The sequence below is a fragment of the Heliconius melpomene genome, chromosome 16 (assembly GCF_056956725.1).
Source record: "Heliconius melpomene rosina isolate 202511_hmr_F chromosome 16, ASM5695672v1, whole genome shotgun sequence".
Lineage (NCBI taxonomy): Eukaryota > Metazoa > Arthropoda > Insecta > Lepidoptera > Nymphalidae > Heliconius > Heliconius melpomene.
This window is the reverse complement of record NC_140404.1, coordinates 5,086,880-5,106,946: the sequence shown is the minus strand read 5'-3', so window position 1 is coordinate 5,106,946 and position 20,067 is coordinate 5,086,880. Positions and strand designations below refer to the sequence as shown.

The following is a 20,067-nucleotide window of genomic DNA, read 5'->3' as shown; positions in this document are numbered from 1 at the left end:
ATACAAATTGAAGCAGATTTTTTAAATTTTTAATAACAAATTTTGTAGAACTTAGCTTTTCGTTTTTGTACAACCATACTTTGGGAAATAGAATACATATACCTATATGAAGATAATCCTACAGTGAAAATACTAAGGTTGAAAATGTTTAAGTGCCTGCGGTGCGAGATAGATGCCCTTTATATCAGGTAAGTAAAAAATTTAACGAAGTTTTATGAAATCATTCTAATACAATAGAATTACTATAGTATATATACTATACTATACTACTCTACTAATATAGTATTACATTCATAGAATAGAATTACATTACTTCAAATTATGTCCAAGAAATTTTAATTTAACTATAAAAAATGTCGCCTTTGTAAATCATCTAATAAATTAAGAATTATGTAAGAATATAATTCTCCTATGGCCTTATGGTACTTTATAGCATAAATCAGATTAGTCGACAAAGTCGTTTACACTATAATGTTTGCTTTCTTTATTTGTGATGCCTTGTTTTTAATGATAACTTATTTATAAACTAAACTATTTATTATAGAGTTTATGACATATACTTTGCTATATATTTTTTTGTTTTTAGTTTAACTGTGTATCTCACATAAAGGGTATACAGAGGAATCCTTTCCCTAGTGTTAAGACTGACACTTCCACTTTCGTTCCCCACTTTCAGCTGAATTCTTGAGGCTTGACCTCGGCACCAAAACGAAGAATTGAATAGAAATATTTCATGAAAATTACTTCAGGATAATTAATTATTTAATCGTTGATATTTTACAAATGTATATAAAATACCTTTGTACTCGTATTATATATTATATTTGTGTTCGTTACAAATATTTTAAAGTTAAATACCTGAATATTTAAGTTTATCATTATTATTTTACATTACATTTATTTAAATAAATTTAATTTATTATTTGGGATAATCTTGAAAGAGCGACAGGATGTGGCAACACCGCCATTAACAACACCAATTTTTAAATTCCTATTTATTGATTCAATTTGAACTTCGAACTCACAATAAAATGTAGCATAGGAAACACAAAAGATTTCAAACCATTTATTTATTATATTCTCAAAATACGTGAAATAGTGATCTGAAATTACATAAAACAGGATTAATCTACTAACATCGAATATTGTTTACATCGAAATATTAAACATCGAATGGATACAGAATTATAATAACCGACGAGAGACAGCTTGATTTTGAGCAAAAAGTTTTGTTAAAAAAATAAGTGGTCGGCTCGTTACTTAGTTATTATTAAAAATACAGCGGTTACTTGATGCAGGATTAGACTTACGTTATACAGTGAGTAAACTTATGTAAATGCCGTACAAGCCACGGGCGGGCGCCCTCTAGAGCTTCGCCCACTCCGGCGCATGTGGCACACGCAGCGCCATCTAGCGCCGAGCGGACGGGGCTCAACGCCGTGACGCATCTGATATGACTTTCTTAAATTAGCAACGTCACATCGCCCGTCAACGAATAGAATTAGTGTATATAAATTAGCTTATATAACAAATAAGCTTAAATGTATATAATACTGAGGCAGAATTACATCTTAACTACGGCGTATCGTTAGGTGTGGTACGTGGGAGTAGACACGAGCGCAAGCCCTTACATTAAACGGACGAATGCGATATATAATTATATTTTGCTTTATATCTATTTATCTGACGCTAAAACATCTATATAATGTATTACTTTTGTACATCTACTTATTATAATAACCGTACATACACCCACTAAGCTTAACTGTATCGGCGTTGCCGCGTACCCAATGTGCGCCACAACCGTTATCCTGCACCCATATGACTAGATATTACGAAGAACTTCTTCTTCTTCTTCTTCTTCATGTCAGAACTTCCTTCGAGAGCGTTGATTGTTTTCCTCGCACACTTTGAGTACACAGTTCTTTCCTATCGGGAACTATGAGTATTGTCCCGCGGGTAAACGAAGAAAGATAAAAGGGGGGTAAAGAGATAGAGATATATGTATATCCGAGATACTTTCACCCGATCGAGTTCTCGTGTAAAAGGCAATCTCAGATTATAAAAGGTTCCTTTGACTAGAAGAAGACTACAAAGGCTAAGCGTTCACCCGCGCCGGCTTTGCCGCCCGTCCCTTTGCTAAGTACACATAATTATTAAAATATATTTTCGCATTTTATTACATAAAATTCACGTTATGTTCTACCTACATTAGAAAAAGAAAGCGGGCTTTAAGAGTAAGTAAATTTAGGTTCAAATTTGTACGCGGAGTCTATATACACAGCGTACCATGGACGTTTGTTCCACTGGCTCGAGTGACAACTTACAGCGTTCAACTCCGTGAGTTGATAAATAAGATATTACCGTTCTAAAGTGAGATCAATGACGAAATATCATATAGATAAGCGCAAAGTTAACTTATAATTACTAATTAAAGTGAGAGGTCGTCGCTGCAGTTGTCACTCGAGGTGCGGTCTCGAAAACTTAATTAAACAACTCGACTACAGTGACACTTATGATTTCTAGGACACTAGACGAACTTAGACCTAAATCTTAAAAACAAATAAATATTTTGGTGCAAACATAAAAAAATAACATATAAAAAAAAACAATATAAATTCTAATATCAATTATGTTTACTTTGACTGGTTGCGTGACCGCAATATACACATACGTTGACTAATCGTAGAAGCTTTATAATTAAAATGAACTCTGTCTCCGCCACCAGGCTCGCTTTACGTACAGTATAGAGTTAGTAAATCATCACACACATTCATTCCATAAAGAATTAATTATTCAAGGAAATAGACATAAGGAGGGGGGGTACCATCGACTCAAACTAGGGGTATCTAGCACACACCACAAATAAAGAGCGAAACGTTTCCATCCCTTGTTTCCGATTATAAAATCTAATTTTAGTGAACCGTTGGCGTTGTTACTTTAAAATGGACGACTTTTATAATATTGTGCTTTTAATTGTTAAGTTGGTGTAGCTCGAAAACTCAGGGGATAGGATAAGCTTAACGATCGTTGAGACATTTCTAAGTACTTGTCGTTGCCTACGTTTCCTGAAGTAAGAAAGAGCCAGCAAAGCAAGTCTGGTGGGTGAAGGTAGCCATTAATTTACTCCTTGACTTCAAAGTATTTGTAGGTAGGGTTCTCGTAGCCGTTGATTTGCATGTTGGCCACGTGTCGCTCTTCAGGAGTGGGAGCGACAGCGCCTGTTTGCTCCACCTGGAATATATATTTTAATAATTTACACTATATATAATATATTATATTACAAAAACAAACAGAATAAATAAAACTATATAACAATATTACGAAAACTCTGCTATAACAAATCCTTTACTTAGTTATATAGCTTTACGCTGTATGTCTAGCAAGATGGCCAGACAGAACGGAGCACCAAAGGCTACAGCCTCTGCATACCTCTTTCGGCTCGTCCACTGTCATCAACCTCTTCACACATGCCCTGAGGAGGATACAAACCTGAACAAATCCCTGCGCGGAGGGCGCGCGGTCGCGGCGACGCGCGACTGCGAGCGCGACGGCCGCGGCCGCCGCCAGCGCCGCGCCGCCCACGCACAGCGCGGGGTACAGCGCGCCCGAGCCACCGCTGGGGGCGCTCGAGCCGCGGACTGTGAAGCCCTGGGAACCACGATCATACTGTTATTATTGAGGGCTTGGATGTTTGGAATTTTTTGATTTTTTTATGCACTATGTTCAGTATTTTTCGCAGAATTCTCATGGCATTGTATGTTGTGGGGGCGGAAATTAACGCCGGGCTTTTTTGCTGTATTAGTAAAGCGAGGAAATGAAAATACTAAATATTTCATTCCCCCGAATGGAAATCGGACAGAAATGGCATTCACCACTGCGTCATTCCGTTAATTCCGACGATAATTCCGTTTTGTTTTTAACCAGAGTATTATTTTATGTTTTTTAATTTGTTAATATTTAAAATTTGTGTATAGTTATTGAGAAGACCAAATGAAAAAAAAATATGAAAAAATCTAATTAAAAAAATAAGTAAGTAATCTTACAGGTTGAGAGTGTTGCAGTTCATGTTTGAGAGCGTGCGCTGGTGGTGGCGGCGCCCTTTCTTCAGCTTGCTCCAATGCAGCGCGTAGCCCTTCGCCCTCGGTCTGGAATTAATCAATAAATATCAGTTATTTACCCATTTCTAATGACAAATATATTCTTTTTGTGTAATTTATTACATCCTTATCAGTTTAATCTGACTTTGACCAAGGCCACAAATAATAACTGACGGCTCACCTAGATTTTATAGACGTCATAAATACAAAATGACTTTTTAATTATTTATTTATAATATTTAGTATACAACAATTATAAAAGAACAAATGAAAAAGTACCTCGCTTGTAGAACGTCGGCTAGAGGTCTCACCAACTTCGCTTGTTTCGGTCTCGGTCTCGGGGGCATCAGTCATCGTGCTTGTAATGATATCCTGAACCTAATTTTAAAAATAATAAAAAAGTCTTATATAATAGAATAAATGAGAGCAAAATAGACAAAAAAAACATCGAAGCAAGTGGTAATACTTTTTAGTGGTGAAATAAAAAAAATACGATTATATTTAAATTGTTCCCCCATCCCCGTTTTGCTAGACTAAGCGCGGCATTGGGGTTCATCTTAAAAATTGGACGAAAAGTGGAGAATTTATACCAAAGATAGGTTCCCTCTGCCGACCTTATTATATGAGGGACAAAGTGGAAACCGAAAACAAAAAAAAACAAACAAACTCTAATCATACCGTTGGAGTAGTTTCCTGTGTAAAAGCTGATCGTGTGGTAAAGTCATGTACGGACACAGAAGCTGAAGGTGATGGAGAGGGCGCGGGGGAGGTCTGCGTGGTCGGCGTAGTGGTGGTGTCCTCAGTGTCGATCACTTCACTGGCCTCGTCATCTGTTTCTTCAGTTTCTTTGAGACCATTGGATGTCTGTAATTGGGTATTTTATTCTATATTACAAAATGTACGTTCGAGATAGCTACGTAAAAACCCAAAAACTCTCTTCCACATGGTTCAACTTTCCGCAATAAGAAAATGTTAGAATTCTTATCAAAGTTTACATATTTTTAATCTCTATTTTCAAGCTTTTGTTTTTTGAGTCCGATATATTTCCTAAGATTGCTTAATTATAAATGAACATATTTATAAATGAAAATCAAAAAAACTATATTTATCATACCCTAGCCCGTTCATTCTGTATATCCTGGCGCTGGCGGGTGCGTTGGTCCCTCTTAGCGTTGAGTTGTTCGCGAGCAGCCTGCTCCCTCTGCACTTCAGCCTCGATGCGGTCCAGAAGTAACTCTTCAGCTTCAGGCGTCATAGACATTAGGGACACGGCCATGTCGTCCTTGGATTGCATTGACTGTAAAAAATATTTTTATTTTGTTACAAATGTGTGAATGAATGGATTTGGGATATTTAGTTATAATTATGTTTTTAAAATTATTGTTTCGTAATTATAAAATTTTGTTTATTTATGTAAGTTAATAAGTACATAGGTCACCGAAGTTTACCTGAACATAGTCTTCAATAGCAGTTCCAATGCTTGCGTACAGGTGTGGGCGGCGGCGGAGAGAAGTCAGAGCACGTTGTAAGGCGCGGTCAGCATCCTTATAAAAATTATGAATTAATATTTACAAAGAAATTCAAAATTTTGTTACCAGTGTAAGCTTTAATTTAGACGACTAATATTTCGACACATCCGAAGAAAAATGTTACATTTGAAAACACAGTTTTTTGCTAATAGGACCTTCTTGAGATAATATCTTTAGAAATATACCTATCCCTTTTATTGAGTCGTTCGATCATTTGGAGTATGATTTTTTATATCGATTCTTTCTAACTTTTTATTAAGGAGCTGATGATGATGATCTTAGCACTAGGTTCCATCTGCCTACCCTGCCATTTGCGGGATACTGTGAAGAAATTAGAAGTCCCAAAGTAGGCATAAAGAAATAAAATGAGTACCTGTAACCTATCAGCAGCACTTGCCCGTTCAGCAGCTGCAGCTTCGCGTCCGGCGGCCGCGGCGCGTCGCCACGCTGCTAGGGCTCCGCTGCGCTCGGCCGCCAGCGCGCGGACCAGGCGTTGTAGGCATTTTTGAACACGGTGAGCCTGATGATACATTTTTAGAAATTTAAAATAATTTTAGGCCGTTTGTTTTCAAGATATTAAGTTACATAAGTTACACTCCAAATTCATCCTTTTACATAACAAATTCACTATTCAATTCAATTTTATTATTACAAAAATATTTTAAAGCAAGCAAAATTTTCAAGGCAAAGTTGAAGTAGAATAGTTTTGCTTAGAATAAAAAGCACCTTAAAAATATATCTAGATATAATTTAATTTTTTGAAAATTTTCTTCCACATAATTATACTTTCATTATAAAAAAACAAAATGATCGACATTTAAATTTTCAAAATAACAAATTTTCAAAAATGTTTATACATTGGGTGGAGTATCCCGCAGCGAGCGCGAGTAGCACGCGAGCGCGGTGCGGCGACGCTGAGCGAGGTGTGCGAGGACGCGCTGCTGGTGCAGGGCGGCGAGACGGCGGCGTTCAGATACGCCTTCTTCTTCTAACGACTGTAGATAAAATTTTTTTATTTATAATATTTGTTTAGGGATTTTCATAATTGAATATCTTGGATTCAGATACACAAGCATGTTGTGGATTCGATTCCCACTCGAGAAAATGAAATATTTTAATTTATTTTAATGTATTACAATTTCATCGTTATGGTCGCGTCGAGGCAAAGCGCGGTGTTGACTTCTGCCTCTATGTCTTAGAACTCGAGGCTCTCTCTACCTACCCTGCTACATGAGGGATAGAGCGTGAAGCTGGTTTTTGTTATTGTAAACCTTTTTTTTATATTACCTGGATATTAGCCTGGAACTTAGCAGTCATATGTTGGCGGAAAGTTTGCGCGGCGACAGGGTCTGAGGACATCATTTGTTGATAACGATCTTCCAGCTCAGACCATTCACGCATCACTTTGGTAATCTAAAATATAAGTTAGTGCTTTTTTTTATTTAATTGTGTTAGACCTTATATACAATTTATTAAATATATAGAGGCCACCATGGCGCAGTAGCACGTCGTCAGACTATACGATGGTAATGCATTCCATCCTAACGATTTTTTTTTATTTTCTCGCTATGGCGCGATAAAGCGTGGCGTTAAAAACCACCACTCAAAATCTCTCCAATTCTATGAAAAATGAAATTTTAGAATTTATAATTTTCATTATTAACTTATAATTTACCTTTTCACGGTGAGTCTCTTCAAGTCGTTGCTGTGCGTCCTTGTAGCTCTGATGTTCAGTCCGGGGGTCAAAATGCGAAAAGTAAGGGTCGGATGTAGCAGTGGAAGCCTGCAAAATATGTACCGGTTATCTTTAAAGGAAACAAAGTATAGTAGAACACCTAGTAGTGAAGTATGTGCATAAATGTCTTAAGATATATTAAATTTTAACATTACATAATGTCAGGTATGAAACGATATATCCAAAAAAATAATTCCAGAAATTTAAAAACGGATAAATTGAAACATAAGGACATGTATTGGAACTATTGTATTGCTTTAATATAGCTTCATCATCAAGTCTCTTTACATGTGTCGAGAAATATCATCGAGTTGTTAACTAACCGTAGTAGTTGTGGTAGTGGTAGTCGTGGTGGAAGTGGTGGTCGAAGGCGACGCAGAAGATTCAGGTCGTGGCCAAGCAGAGTCGTCAGCATCAGTATAGTCATCGTCTTCGGCGTCATCATCACGAGTCAAATCAGCATCTTCATCCTCATCCATATCTGCTTACACAAATATTAATTTATGTATGTACAAAAATTATACAACAAATAGTAATAATAAATATTAAATATATTCCATATAATTCACAAGTTTTCCTAAATAATAAATTGAGTTACCGTCGTCAGTATCGTCGTCGTCATCATCATCGCTGAGATTGAGAGTGTCATCATCATCATCGGTGAGAGTATCTTCGTCATCAAGGAGTTCATCATCACGTTCATCCATAGCAGCAGATGCAGCCAACATTTCCTCACCACCAGGGCTCACCGGCACGCCTACATCCATGGGCTTGTGCATCTTGACATTCTCTGTGAAAATCCAAGACATGTTAAAAATTTAAAAAAATAGTATAAGTCCTTACGAATGGTTTCAAAACTTACGCCATTGTGGCATAGTTAAGGACTGCCTGACTCGTAACGCAACGACTGCTAATTCGATTTTATGGGAGAAAATGTTATTCAAAAAGAATTTTATTTTCTTGGCTTAATTAGCCAGCTAGTGACAATACTTACTCAAAAAAAGGCCTAGTACAGTAATTATATAAATTAATAGTAGAGTTAATTTTTGAACACTTACCCTTAAAATGTTTAGGGCAGCACACAAATTCGACTCCAGAAAACAAGCTGATGCCGCAGGGCAGGAGCATAGCGAAGGTGCGCAGGCGCAGTCCTCGTTGGGCGCAGGCGCGTCCAGCAGTGGCGTTCCAACGGGAGAATTGCCAGCACCGACTCTGGTTGTGGATGTGATCGAACAGACAGCTCTCAGGTACTAACAGCGCGTCCGATTGGAATGGGCCTTCTGCCACCAAATAATCTTTGTAGTTAACGTGGACATTTGTGAATTTATTATAAAGATATGTGATTATTATTATTTATTTTATATTTTCATTTCTTCGATTTGTTTTCGAGGCAAAGCGCGGCGTTGAGTTCCACCACTTAACACGCAATGTCTTTAGAATTCGGCGAAAAATGGCGAACGAAGTGTCTTAACCCTAGGTTCCCTCTGTCTACCTTTGTCGTGTACTTGATACAGAGTGATTTTAATTAATATTTAGGTATTCTAGTTTTAGTAAAAAAAAGTACTTATTTATTATGTTTATTGAATTGGTGATGATATAATAAAATGAATAATTGTATTAAAGCCTATAAAATGTGATCTTATCGGTTATATGCATACCAAGACAACGGAAGGGCTTCACCCATCTGGTGACTTTGCACTTGGCGGCGTTGCCGGAGCCGAGCTTGCACCAGTTGCTGACTTTGACGTAGTGGGAGGCCTCTACGATGTTGGTGATGTCGTGGCTTGGGTATACCTGCAGATGAGAGAATTGCTAGAGTTAAAATATTTTTACGGGTTAAAATTTCTTAAAATATTCCTGATTTTTTAACTTGATTTGCCTTGTGTTGTTTCTTGATTTTGACTTTTTAATATTCATACTTCTTGTATTATTCTGTTATTTGTATTTTTTTACAATTTTACCTTCTTGCAATAGTCAAGTATTTCCATCTTGTCCTTCAAGCAGTTGTGGGGTTTCGTCGTAAGGTCGGGCGTCCACCGCCCCGCTGCGGACATGTACTGCGGGTGGTAGGTGGCGCCGGCCTCGCATAGCACCGCGACTTGCGGCTCTGCACCGCTGGTCGCCTGGAAATTAACAAGTTTTGGTTAAGTTTGACAATTTTTGTATTTTCAAATTGATTCTGTTCTTTGTTAATAAAAATGTTGTATTTTAGTATGTTGTAAATAATTAAAATTATATACCTATATGTACTTGGAAAAGACACGGTTATTTTGAAATACAGACAGACAATTCAATTTTATTTATGTGTATTTTCTAGTGAAAGTGATTGTTAATTAATTAATCCACGTATGTTTATTTATATTTCAAATTCAAATATCTAACTTCTGGTAAGAAAAACGATTAAAAAAAGAACATTAAAATTAATACAACTTCAATATCAAGAAAACAAATCAGTATCTCTATCATTAATTTATATGACAAACATCTAGTAATATATTCCTTAATCAATATGAATCTGTTCTGTAATGTACGGAAGGCACGCGAGCGCGAGTTAGACAAATAGTGTTTACTCTGAACGTCTAGACGGCGGGGTGGGGGGTAGTTCCTGGGAAAACATTGGTAGACAGACTCACAGGGGTCACTGAACGCATAACTTCTTTTCTTATGTTATTGCACTTAGCTAATAGCTTTCTTGGACATGGTCGTTTTTTTTATGTATTGTTTTATTTTTCAGCTTTTCGCTGTATTCTCCGAGGGAAGTGTTGAAACATTCCGTTCCCCACTCTCCGCAGAATTTTCGGCATTGCATGTTGAGAGACGTTGGTTGTAGTTTCGTTTCCCACTCGGGGAAATGGATTATAATTTATCAATATTTTCATTTCGCTTCGCTCTGGTATCAAAAGCGAGTGTAAGTTCCACTCAGCATGCACTGCCTCTAAAAATTCGGTGGAAAGTGATAAGTCTTAAGTGTGTTAACACTAGGTTTCCTATTTTTTTTAAATGCGGGATACAGCGTGAAGCTGAGAAAAAAATAATAATAACAAAGATTGCAACGAAATAATTATACATTAGTAACAGGTAAAACTTACACTTCCATTGTTCTTCTTCAAATAAAACTTGCACTTTAAAACTTGCAAACAGTTGAAAATAATATTTCAAAAATATGAAAAATGGTTATAAAACAGTGTTTCTTAGACACGTACCGTATAAAATATTTATAAAATGGTAAAATATGTAAAATTCGTATCTTTTACTACCGAAATTACACCTACCTTTTCGAATCGTAAAACAAAGGTATAGCATTTCCTTTTGTTGCTGTTAATAAAAGCGAAGCTAAAAAATGTAATATTTGCCTCGTTTTTAATTAGAAACGTTGTACGACTTCATAATGTTTTTTTTTTAATAAAAAAGTACTATACAACCAATAGTCCGGATACATTAGTAACTGATACTCTGATATTATTTCCGTCACTAGAATACACCCTGTATAAACAGAGCGTATAAGGAGACTTTAATAAAGAAATATCTATGTATTCCGTATTTTGTTACATTCCAACAAATCATTTCCTATTTGAATAATTTTAAATTTTGACAGGTAAACTTTAATTAATATTGATTGACAACTGATATTAAAAAAAAATAACAAAACAACCATTGAAATTGATGACGGCTATAGATGGCTATAGATGTTGAAATTGTTTTTGTATTTATAATGTTTTGATTGCATTACATTTCTATGATAAATTTTAGCAGGATTTGGAGATTAAATAGCCAAACATAAAGATAGAAATATTATTGTTTTAAGCACAAGGCTAAGCAGAGAGAATCTACGAACCTAATAGTGTTCAACACTTCGTTCCCGTTTCCTACTTTTCGCACAGTTCTGGAGGCATTGCGTGTTGAGTGGCAGTATTCAACGTTTTGCTTTACCTCGTTGCCAGAGCGAGGAATCAAACCTACCACCTGTCACGCACATTTGCACCCCTGCGCCGTGGCAGGCCTTAAATACATTTATGAAACTATTAAATGAGTGTATAATAAATTAACTTGTCAATTAAACAAGAAAAGTACTGAGCGAGCTTTTAAAAAACACGAAAGCTCTCCTTTCACGATAATTATTTAAATGCAATACATTTAAGTATCAATCCGACACGTTCCGACGAACACAATGTGGTTAACATTAAAATATATTGAATATCGAGCTTAATTGAAAAAAGCTGTTACTGAGTAATAAATAAAGGAATAAACGCTCGATCATCCATTACTGGAGTAAGATCGAGAGAGAGAGAGAGAGGGAGAGAGGTTAATAAATATATTTTTTTATTAAACTTTTCACCCATATGCCGATTTTATACGGATTTATTTAATGTTATTCCATTTCTTTCACTGATTACTTTGCCTCTTTACTTATTTAGTTTCTCTATAAATAACATTTTCAAAGCTCAAAGTACAAAGCGAATCGTATAACTCGTTTTAAATGAGATTTTAGGAGGGGTAAGTTTATTTTGTAATTGTTTATATGTTTTGAAAACTTTATATTTAGACTGAGATCCTGTTTGAATGTCAATTGGTAGCTTTTGAGTTAAAAGTTCTATTCTACTAGTGTTAGTTAAAGCATAGTTAAAAAAAACCGGCCAAGTGCGAGTCGGACTCACGCACAAATGGTTCCGTACCATTAATCTATAAAGACGGCATTGATTTTCTTTATATTGTCTGTGTAAATTTCAAATATCTAACATATATATAGAAAGACGAACGGATGGACAGTGAAGTCTTAGTGATAAAGTCCCGTTTCACCGTTTTCGATGCGGTACCCTAATAATACGATGTACTAGGACTACTAAATAATATGTAAATATATTATAAATATTAAAAAAAAACCTCAAAAAATTGTAATTAACTAGCAAAAAGTTAATTACTAGATTAAAATGTTAGTATAATTACTAGACCCATTTCAAGAATTTTAATAATGGTGCAGATTTAAAAGTGCTTTAATGCAGTGTATTTTAATTAAGGGGGTGGTAGGGTTTTGAGGGTTCAAAAAAAGTGATTTTTTTTTATTGCATATTATGAAAGTATAGTAACTCAAGAATGTTGTCTGTTAATAGGAAGTCAATCGGAGCAAAACTCACAAAGATATAGCTTTGGAAGTAGGTGTGTCTCGAACGACTACCTAAGCTGTAACCCCTAAATCTCTTTTGTTATTGTCCCTAAGCAATTTACAGAAAGGTCTTAGACAGGGTCGTTGTAACGGTACCTGGTGTTGCTTCATTTTCGAAGCAGGCCCGGAGTGTAACAGTCGTGTTGTATTTTCTTACTCTATTTCGTTGTGATATTTTTGTTGTTCGCAAAATGCCGAGAAAAGTTTCCAGAGAGTGTAGAAAGGAGACTGGTAAAAAGTTGTATCAAGCTAAAAAAATAGTTCCTCCGCATAAACGAAGAAACAATGAAACGCTGTAAAGCTTATTTAACCTTCCTAGAAGAGATGCGAATCAGTACTGGTCCAAGTTGTCATGGATGGGCGCTTCTAACCGACTATATTCGAATGAACAGAGCAGATGAGCGAGCAGCTGAAACCGCTAAAAATGATAGAATTCGCCGCAGACTTGATCAAAAAGATGCTTTGGACATTCTTGACGAAAGTTCTATACTCTATGGTCCCGGCATTGATGATTCTATGTGAGTAAAATAAAAAATAAATAGCTTACTAAGTTTTATCAGGGTCTTTTCGCTACGAAAAACTTTAAACGCGTTTTTCTCAAATCGATGTTTTTTGAGTCGGTGCCCTCTGTATCTCAAAATCTATTCAACCGATCGTTCTCAAATTTTTTACAGTATTTCCTTACATAATTTATGAGGTAACCCTGTTGAGCTTTTTTCGTTTTTGATTTTATTTTTTTTATTATTAACAACAATAGTCATGAATTTAGGCCAAAAATCGGTATTTTCACTTTCAAGTCTTGTAAAAAATTCAAAAATTTTAATAAAATGGAAAAACTCGACAGAGATACCTAGAGGGACATAAAAATTAAAAGAAAAACTTTGGTTATTTCATTTCAGATGATCCAGTGCTGAGGTATGACGTGCACCGCCAAATGTATTTTTTCTGAGGCGCCTGCGAAAAATTGCTGCCATTCGGTCAATTTTCAATATTATTCAACCAATATTTCACAGAATATAGTTCAATTACTATTCTTTAATGTACAATAATCAGAAATAAATTTACTTTCACCGTACGCCCAAAAAAAAATCTGTAAAAACCTGTTTTTTTCTGCCTTCAAAACCCTACCCCCCCCTTAATGAAACCTTTTAAAGCTTTATCATTAGGTTAAAAATCTCTGTGAAAAAGTTCACATACTGTTTTGGTTAAATTATTTAATATTTCACGTTATTAAGGCGTAAATAATATGGTAAGGTCGTTGTGGCCCAGTGGCATAAGCGTGTGATTGTAAAGACGAGGGTTGGAACCCGAGGGAAAGAATTATTATTTATTAATATTTTCATTTCTTCGTTCTGGAACCTCGAAAAAATCATCGGAAAGTGGGGAACGGAAAGTCTAACACTAGGTTCCCTCTGCCTACAAAAAAAATATCGTTTTAAATTTAATTAAAACGTGATATTTTCATCCCCTTCACATGAGAGGCGTGTCTTTGGACATTGAAAACAAAGGGTGATAAATGATTGCGTGCTCGTGACAGCGGTCGCGGTCACCTTATCGTTCGAGATTTATTTAATAGGAAGCATATAAAGTCATTTTGTTGATAGCATAGATTCTGGCTGTAAATTCAACGATTGTGGATTCGATTTCCACTCGATGGAATAAATTATTTTTATTTTTTCCCTTTGATAAAAATTGGGGATTTATGACTACTACTCAAAATCTGTTTTTTTCTTTTACTATATTATATTATAGTTTAAAATGCTGGCAACACTTAAAAAACAAAAGAAAAGTTTACTAGCTATACAATCATCTCCTCTCAAACAAACATACAAAATAATTGTCCATAAACAATTGTCATTCAACTCTTACCGATCTCTTTTTCTGTAGCATTGTTGTTTCACGGTTAATTACCGGCGTTTCGCTTTATTTTATTTTTTGTTCCCTTTTGTTTCCTTTTGGGTAATTTAATAGAGTACTCTTTACACCATCCAGTCGTTTTTGTTTGTGAGCGCTCGAATACTAATTGTATTGTACGTAATGTTATTATTTTGTGACCCTTCTCATTTTATTAAATAATTTTTCGTATTTTTTAAATTTAGATAGATATAGTGAAAATTAAGTTTTGTAGTTGAAAGACATAAAAATATTTGTGGTCTTAGAAATATCTAATACCTTAAAATAATAAAAAATATTTAATAATGAAATATATATATTTTTTAAATATCAAGAGAATTCTAATAGATGAAGCTTTGGTCTTTTAAGTAAATACTATCTTTCAAGTAAAACTCCTTTAGCACAGCCTTTGATGTAATTGAATAATCTACACTCGCTTCAACATGAATTCAATTATATAACTAATAGTATGTAAGATCGTAATATTTATTATTAATAAACTGAGACATTCCGTTCCTCATTTTCCACACAAATACAAAAACGTCAATATATTACTTCTTAAATAACTAACATTAACGAAATACTTTTTCTAACTAGCACGAAGAAATGTAAATACTTAAAAAATCGTTCCCCTAAGTGGGATTGTACCAGCAACCATCGTATCCGACGCTATAGCTTACGTCTACGTTTACGCTATATTATGACGTTATAGCTTTAATAAAATATACTACATTTTTGGTGTAATATATTATTTCTAAATACAAAGTTTCAATTTATATTTACAGTACAGTCGCTTACAGTCAAAAGTTTACTAATTAAATTGTAAATATCATCTTGGTAGTTATCTCGTTATACTGGAATCACCAATACAAATATACAGACAGTAAAGTCAAAGTCAACGTTATATATATTAATACCATTCGTATCTTTAGACAAGTCGTCGTTTCACAGTTAATTGCCAAGTTTTCGCCTGACGATGCCTTTCCACTTCCTTTTGGGTAATTAAATAAAGTGCACTCTCTTCAAACTGTGTTTTCATTCGGGAGATAGTAAGAAAAGGATATTTTTAACAACATTTAACTGAGTAGTAGTAGAAAAAAAGTTGAGGCCAGTCGTGGCACAAGAGGTGTGGGTTCGATGTCCACTGGAGGAAATAATTTCTTCGCTCTGGTGTCGAGGTAAAGTGTGGCCATGAGTCCGCTCAACACGCAATGCCAATTCGGCGGAAAGTGGAGAATGGAGTGTCTTAACACTAGGTTCCCTCTACCTATCCCGCTGTGTGCGGGATACAGCGTAAATATATAGAAGAAGATACTTTAAAACAAAATTTAAATTATAGTACACATTCTTCTCTTAATTTCTCCTGGAAGATCGTTATATTAAAACAAAAGAGAACAAAGACGTCTGGGATATCTGGATATACTGCATTAATTATGCAAGCTCGTGTGTATGAGACAGGCCCTATATACATACTTACATTTTGTGAGAAACTGAGATGATAAAATATAAGCACATCTTATTTCTTACTGTTTTACTGTAAAATTTTACCTATATATTATACATATATATTTGTTTTAATTAAAGTATTAAATAGGTTCATTTAAGTTATACATATAATAAGAAACTATTATAATTTGTTCCAAGGAAGTTAAATGTATTGTTGAGATTCTATTCTTGAGATTGCATTAACATAAAATCAATATCTTAATAATGATTACTCAAAACAAGATAATCTCTACTTCTTAATCTACTTAAGATAATCTCTTCTTCTTCTTCTACTTCTTAAGTAAGAGCCATCGTAACGGGGTATAAGCGTGTGACTATAATGCGACGGTTGTGAGTTCAATTCCCTCTCGGAGGAAAGAGTTATTATTTAATAATAATTTTACTTCTTCGCTTTGGTACCAAGGCAAATACGCGGCGTTAAGTTCCACCACTCAACAAGCAATATATCGAATTCGGTGTGAAAGTGCGAAACGGAGTGTCTTAATATTAGTTTTTCTCTGCCTAATATTAAAATAACTGCACAAATTTAATAGTTTATCTATAAATATATATTTAGTTATAGAAGAATTTTCGGCCCATCTCATTGTAGCGTCTGTCAGTTGATGATCACTGCTTGATATGGGTTGCCTACTGAATATTCCAAGATATATATTTGGAATTCCAAAGCAGAGATATATTAAATTACATAAATGTATGGAAATCCACTTATTGTGAAAAGGTTACGTGAAAAATATTTTATGTTAAGGGTAAACCATTCTAGCAATAGTTTTGTGATTTTTCCCTAAACTCTAAAAGATTTTATAAAGTTCACGCCGTATCCCTCATATAGTAGAGTAGGCAGAAAGAATGTAGTGTTAACACACTCCGCTAAGCTCAAATTTTCATGAAATTGAGTATTGAGTGACGGAACTCCACGTCCATGTATACATGAAAATAAAATGAAAATAATAATAATTATTAATAATAGCGTTCTCAAAAATAGCTCAAGGGGTCCCTTTGGGTCCCAAAGCAGGAGTGGAATTTCATTTGGGTATACAACTTTCCCTTTACAAATTATTGTTCGTATTCAAAATAGTTAGGCATTAGTTGCGGTGCTGGGGCACGTTCGTTTGCAAGTTGCCTCGTTAGGTGACTGACAAGCTCTGGAAGTTTACTAAGATCTCCTGTAATTGATTTGTGGTTTGAAAATAGGACGACAAATCGTTTTAATATGGAATTTTCTTTTAATTTAGGAATATTTTTTATTATATGACCATATGTAGGATAATGGCCAGATGGGCCGACGACATAAAGAGGTTGGCGGGAAGTGGATGGGTCCGAAAAGCTGAAGATCGAGTATGGTGGCGAGAATTGGGGTAGGCCTATGTCCAACAGTGGACAAAAGATAGCTGTTGATGATGATGATGATGATGTATGATAATTTTCACTAGTAATTTATTTATATATTTTTTTTCATTAAAATTGCACTGTAAAATCATCAGCATCACACTTTATCCCGTACACAACAGGGTAGGCAGAGGGAACCTAGTGTTAAGACAATTCGTCGCCCTAATACGAATGAAAAGTGGAGAACGGAGTGTATTGAAAGTAGGTTTATATATCCTCTTATATAATATGTGAGCCCCAAAAAACCATTTATTTTATCCAATATACAATGTTTCAAATAAATATTTGAACTAGCTTTATTTCTTATTTATTAAGGCCACCGAGATTGCAGGCAGCTAAGAGGAAAGTCTAGTACGGTAGAGTTCTGGAGAATAACGACTGATGTAATGTCACTGTACTGGAAGTTATATATTAGGTGATATATTGTTTCTAGAGACTTGGGTGTAGAGACATTTTTGTGTGTGTTTTTATAAAATTTTGTTGAAATTTATAGCTTTAGCTTGTCGCGTTAATCAATTTTTATTGAAACTTAAAAAATTTAAACTTAGCAGATTTTACATAATTAAATTAGCACTAGTTTAGTTACACAAGTAAATCGCGCGACAAGCTTTTATGATCATATTAATATAAATTGTATACAATGAGGTTATGAGTTGATAGTTAAAATTTAAAAGACAAATTTTATTTTCTCCTTTTTAAAGCGTTTAAATAAAAGCTTTTTCTAAAAATGATTTTTTGCTTATAATTTTTATTTAATAGTACTTCTCGAAGAAAAAATTGACTTGAAATGTTAACAATATTAATTTAATTTGATTTTGAGGACAGGATCCGGAAAGCCGATAAAAATTTTGTATGTAACTAGCCATAAAGAACTGATAGCTGAAATAGCCTATAGGTATTTTATTTTTTATCGTTTATTTAAGTTATTTTTTATCGTTTCTACAAAAGCCTATCTTTGTTACTTTTTTTTCGTCGAATTTTCGAGAAGATAGAATATAAAACTAACAACCGTCGTACTTACAGTCGGAGTCCAGGCCTTGCACTTTTAGTTTAAACAAATCGCAAAAAAATCTTTACTGTATTTTAACTCGAAAATTTGTGCCACATTAAAATTATATTTAAATGATCCTAATAATATACTGTAACACGCGACACTCCATTCCCGTCGTTCTTTTGGTTGATGGGGGTTGAAGTTCTACCCTTACTTATTACAATGAGGAAATATTTATGTATACAATTATGAAATGTCAATTTCAGTAAAACTTGTCAAAAGTCGATGGAAAGTGGAGAACAGAGTGTCATAAAACTAGATTATCTCCGCCTACTCTGTTGTCTGCGGGATACAGCGAGAAACTGCTTAGTTGAAAATCGGCAAAATTGGTAGATAGTAGATATACGTAACAAACGTAAGTATAAACACCCACTTAGTATAAATATCAATGAACTATAACCATCACTTCAGATATTACCATATTTTAGTTATTTAGTAATAATTTATTACTCGTATATGAATCTTTAAGTCAAAATTTATAGCGTACACGTAAAATTGATGATATATAATAAATAAATAAACCACGCCATCAATATTCTAATTTGTCGGTAAAGCATAATTTCGTATTATAGCAATAAATCTTAACTAGAAGATTAAGAGGGCCGGATCGACGCTATTAGTCATGTCGCAGCAATAGCACCTATATTCTGTTTTTATCAGCTTCACGCTCTATCCTGCACACAGTACGGTAGGCAGAGGGAACCTAGTGTTACGTCTGGAGGCATTATGTGATGAATAAGGGAACCCAACGCCGCGCTTTACCTCGACGCCACAAAAAAAATGAAAATATAAATAATAGTCAGCGTGTTGAATGGCGGAACCCAACGCCGCGTTTAACATCGACACCAGAGCGAAGAGATGAAAATATAAATTTAAGCATATATTTCTTTATTTCCAATGGGTGTCGAACCCACAATCAACCACTACTGGCCTCGATATCACCTATTTATAAGCACATATGTCATATGTGATAGTACGAGGCAATAAGTTATTGGCTGAGTACGTAATAGCACTCTCAGCAAATGTGCTCGAATCGGCTGACAGTGCTTTTCGTAATTTATTATAGGAGTCAGGCTTAATTAAACTAGAATTCGTCTTTAATCGTCTAGAACCTATTGAGAATAGTGACGCGGTTCTCCGTTGGCAATTTAAAACAACATGGTGGAATGTAGTGTAAAGTTATATAATCAACTGCCAGAGTTGATAATTAATATGGATTATTTCGGACATCCAATAATCCGTTATAAAATACCTTAGCGCACATAGCAGGGGTAGGCAGAGGGAACCTGGGCCTCTTTTGTTAAGACACTCCGTTCCCATTAAGACACTTCAGTTCCCTACTTTCCGCCAAATTCTGGAAGCAGTGTGCATTGAGTGGCGGAACTCAACGCCGCGCTCTGCCTCGTTACCAGAGCGAAGAAATTAAAATATTAAATATATCACTTCCTCGAATAGGACTCGTACTCATAGTAAAATGGTGTGTACAAACCGGCATTTTTATTTCAAATTATAAAAGATTTAAACTAAGTTAGGCCAAGCATAAATATAAAACGAACACTTCAAAGAAGGAAGCAGAAAGTTAAGCCAATTTAGCCGCAAGTTAGAGCAACGACAAGAGAATCGCTGTTCTTACTTACAATGCAAATATATGTAAATCGGTACACATTAAATGTTGCGGCTTGTTGCAAAATTGTAAAGACTACAGA

At 34.9% G+C, this 20,067-nt stretch overlaps 1 protein-coding gene and 1 long non-coding RNA gene across 4 annotated transcripts in view; one reads left to right on the top strand and one right to left on the bottom strand.

The window, feature by feature from the left end:
* Positions 1-980: 980 nt before the first annotated feature.
* Positions 981-20,067, bottom strand: part of LOC146530775 (amyloid-beta-like protein) — a 112,399-nt gene continuing 93,312 nt past the window's right edge. Inside the window, exons 2-17 of one of the 3 annotated variants that reach the window (XM_085199603.1) lie at positions 9,326-9,487; positions 9,023-9,158; positions 8,423-8,644; positions 7,963-8,154; positions 7,688-7,845; positions 7,305-7,412; positions 6,917-7,042; positions 6,487-6,624; positions 6,003-6,149; positions 5,549-5,644; positions 5,215-5,397; positions 4,779-4,964; positions 4,380-4,478; positions 4,047-4,148; positions 3,493-3,651; positions 981-3,234 (exon numbers count right to left, since the gene is read on the bottom strand). In XM_085199603.1, coding sequence (XP_085055729.1) covers positions 3,124-3,234; positions 3,493-3,651; positions 4,047-4,148; positions 4,380-4,478; positions 4,779-4,964; positions 5,215-5,397; positions 5,549-5,644; positions 6,003-6,149; positions 6,487-6,624; positions 6,917-7,042; positions 7,305-7,412; positions 7,688-7,845; positions 7,963-8,154; positions 8,423-8,644; positions 9,023-9,158; positions 9,326-9,487 — 2,325 coding nt within the window. In that variant the 3' untranslated portion in view covers positions 981-3,123. The remainder of the gene's footprint in view (positions 3,235-3,492; positions 3,652-4,046; positions 4,149-4,379; positions 4,479-4,778; positions 4,965-5,214; positions 5,398-5,548; positions 5,645-6,002; positions 6,150-6,486; positions 6,625-6,916; positions 7,043-7,304; positions 7,413-7,687; positions 7,846-7,962; positions 8,155-8,422; positions 8,645-9,022; positions 9,159-9,325; positions 9,488-20,067) is intronic. The other 2 variants (XM_085199605.1, XM_085199604.1) reach the window with 2 other exon arrangements.
* Positions 12,380-13,658, top strand: LOC146530776 (uncharacterized). The gene is made up of 2 exons (XR_014878868.1): positions 12,380-13,043; positions 13,425-13,658. It is a non-coding gene; the product is annotated as an uncharacterized LOC146530776 (long non-coding RNA).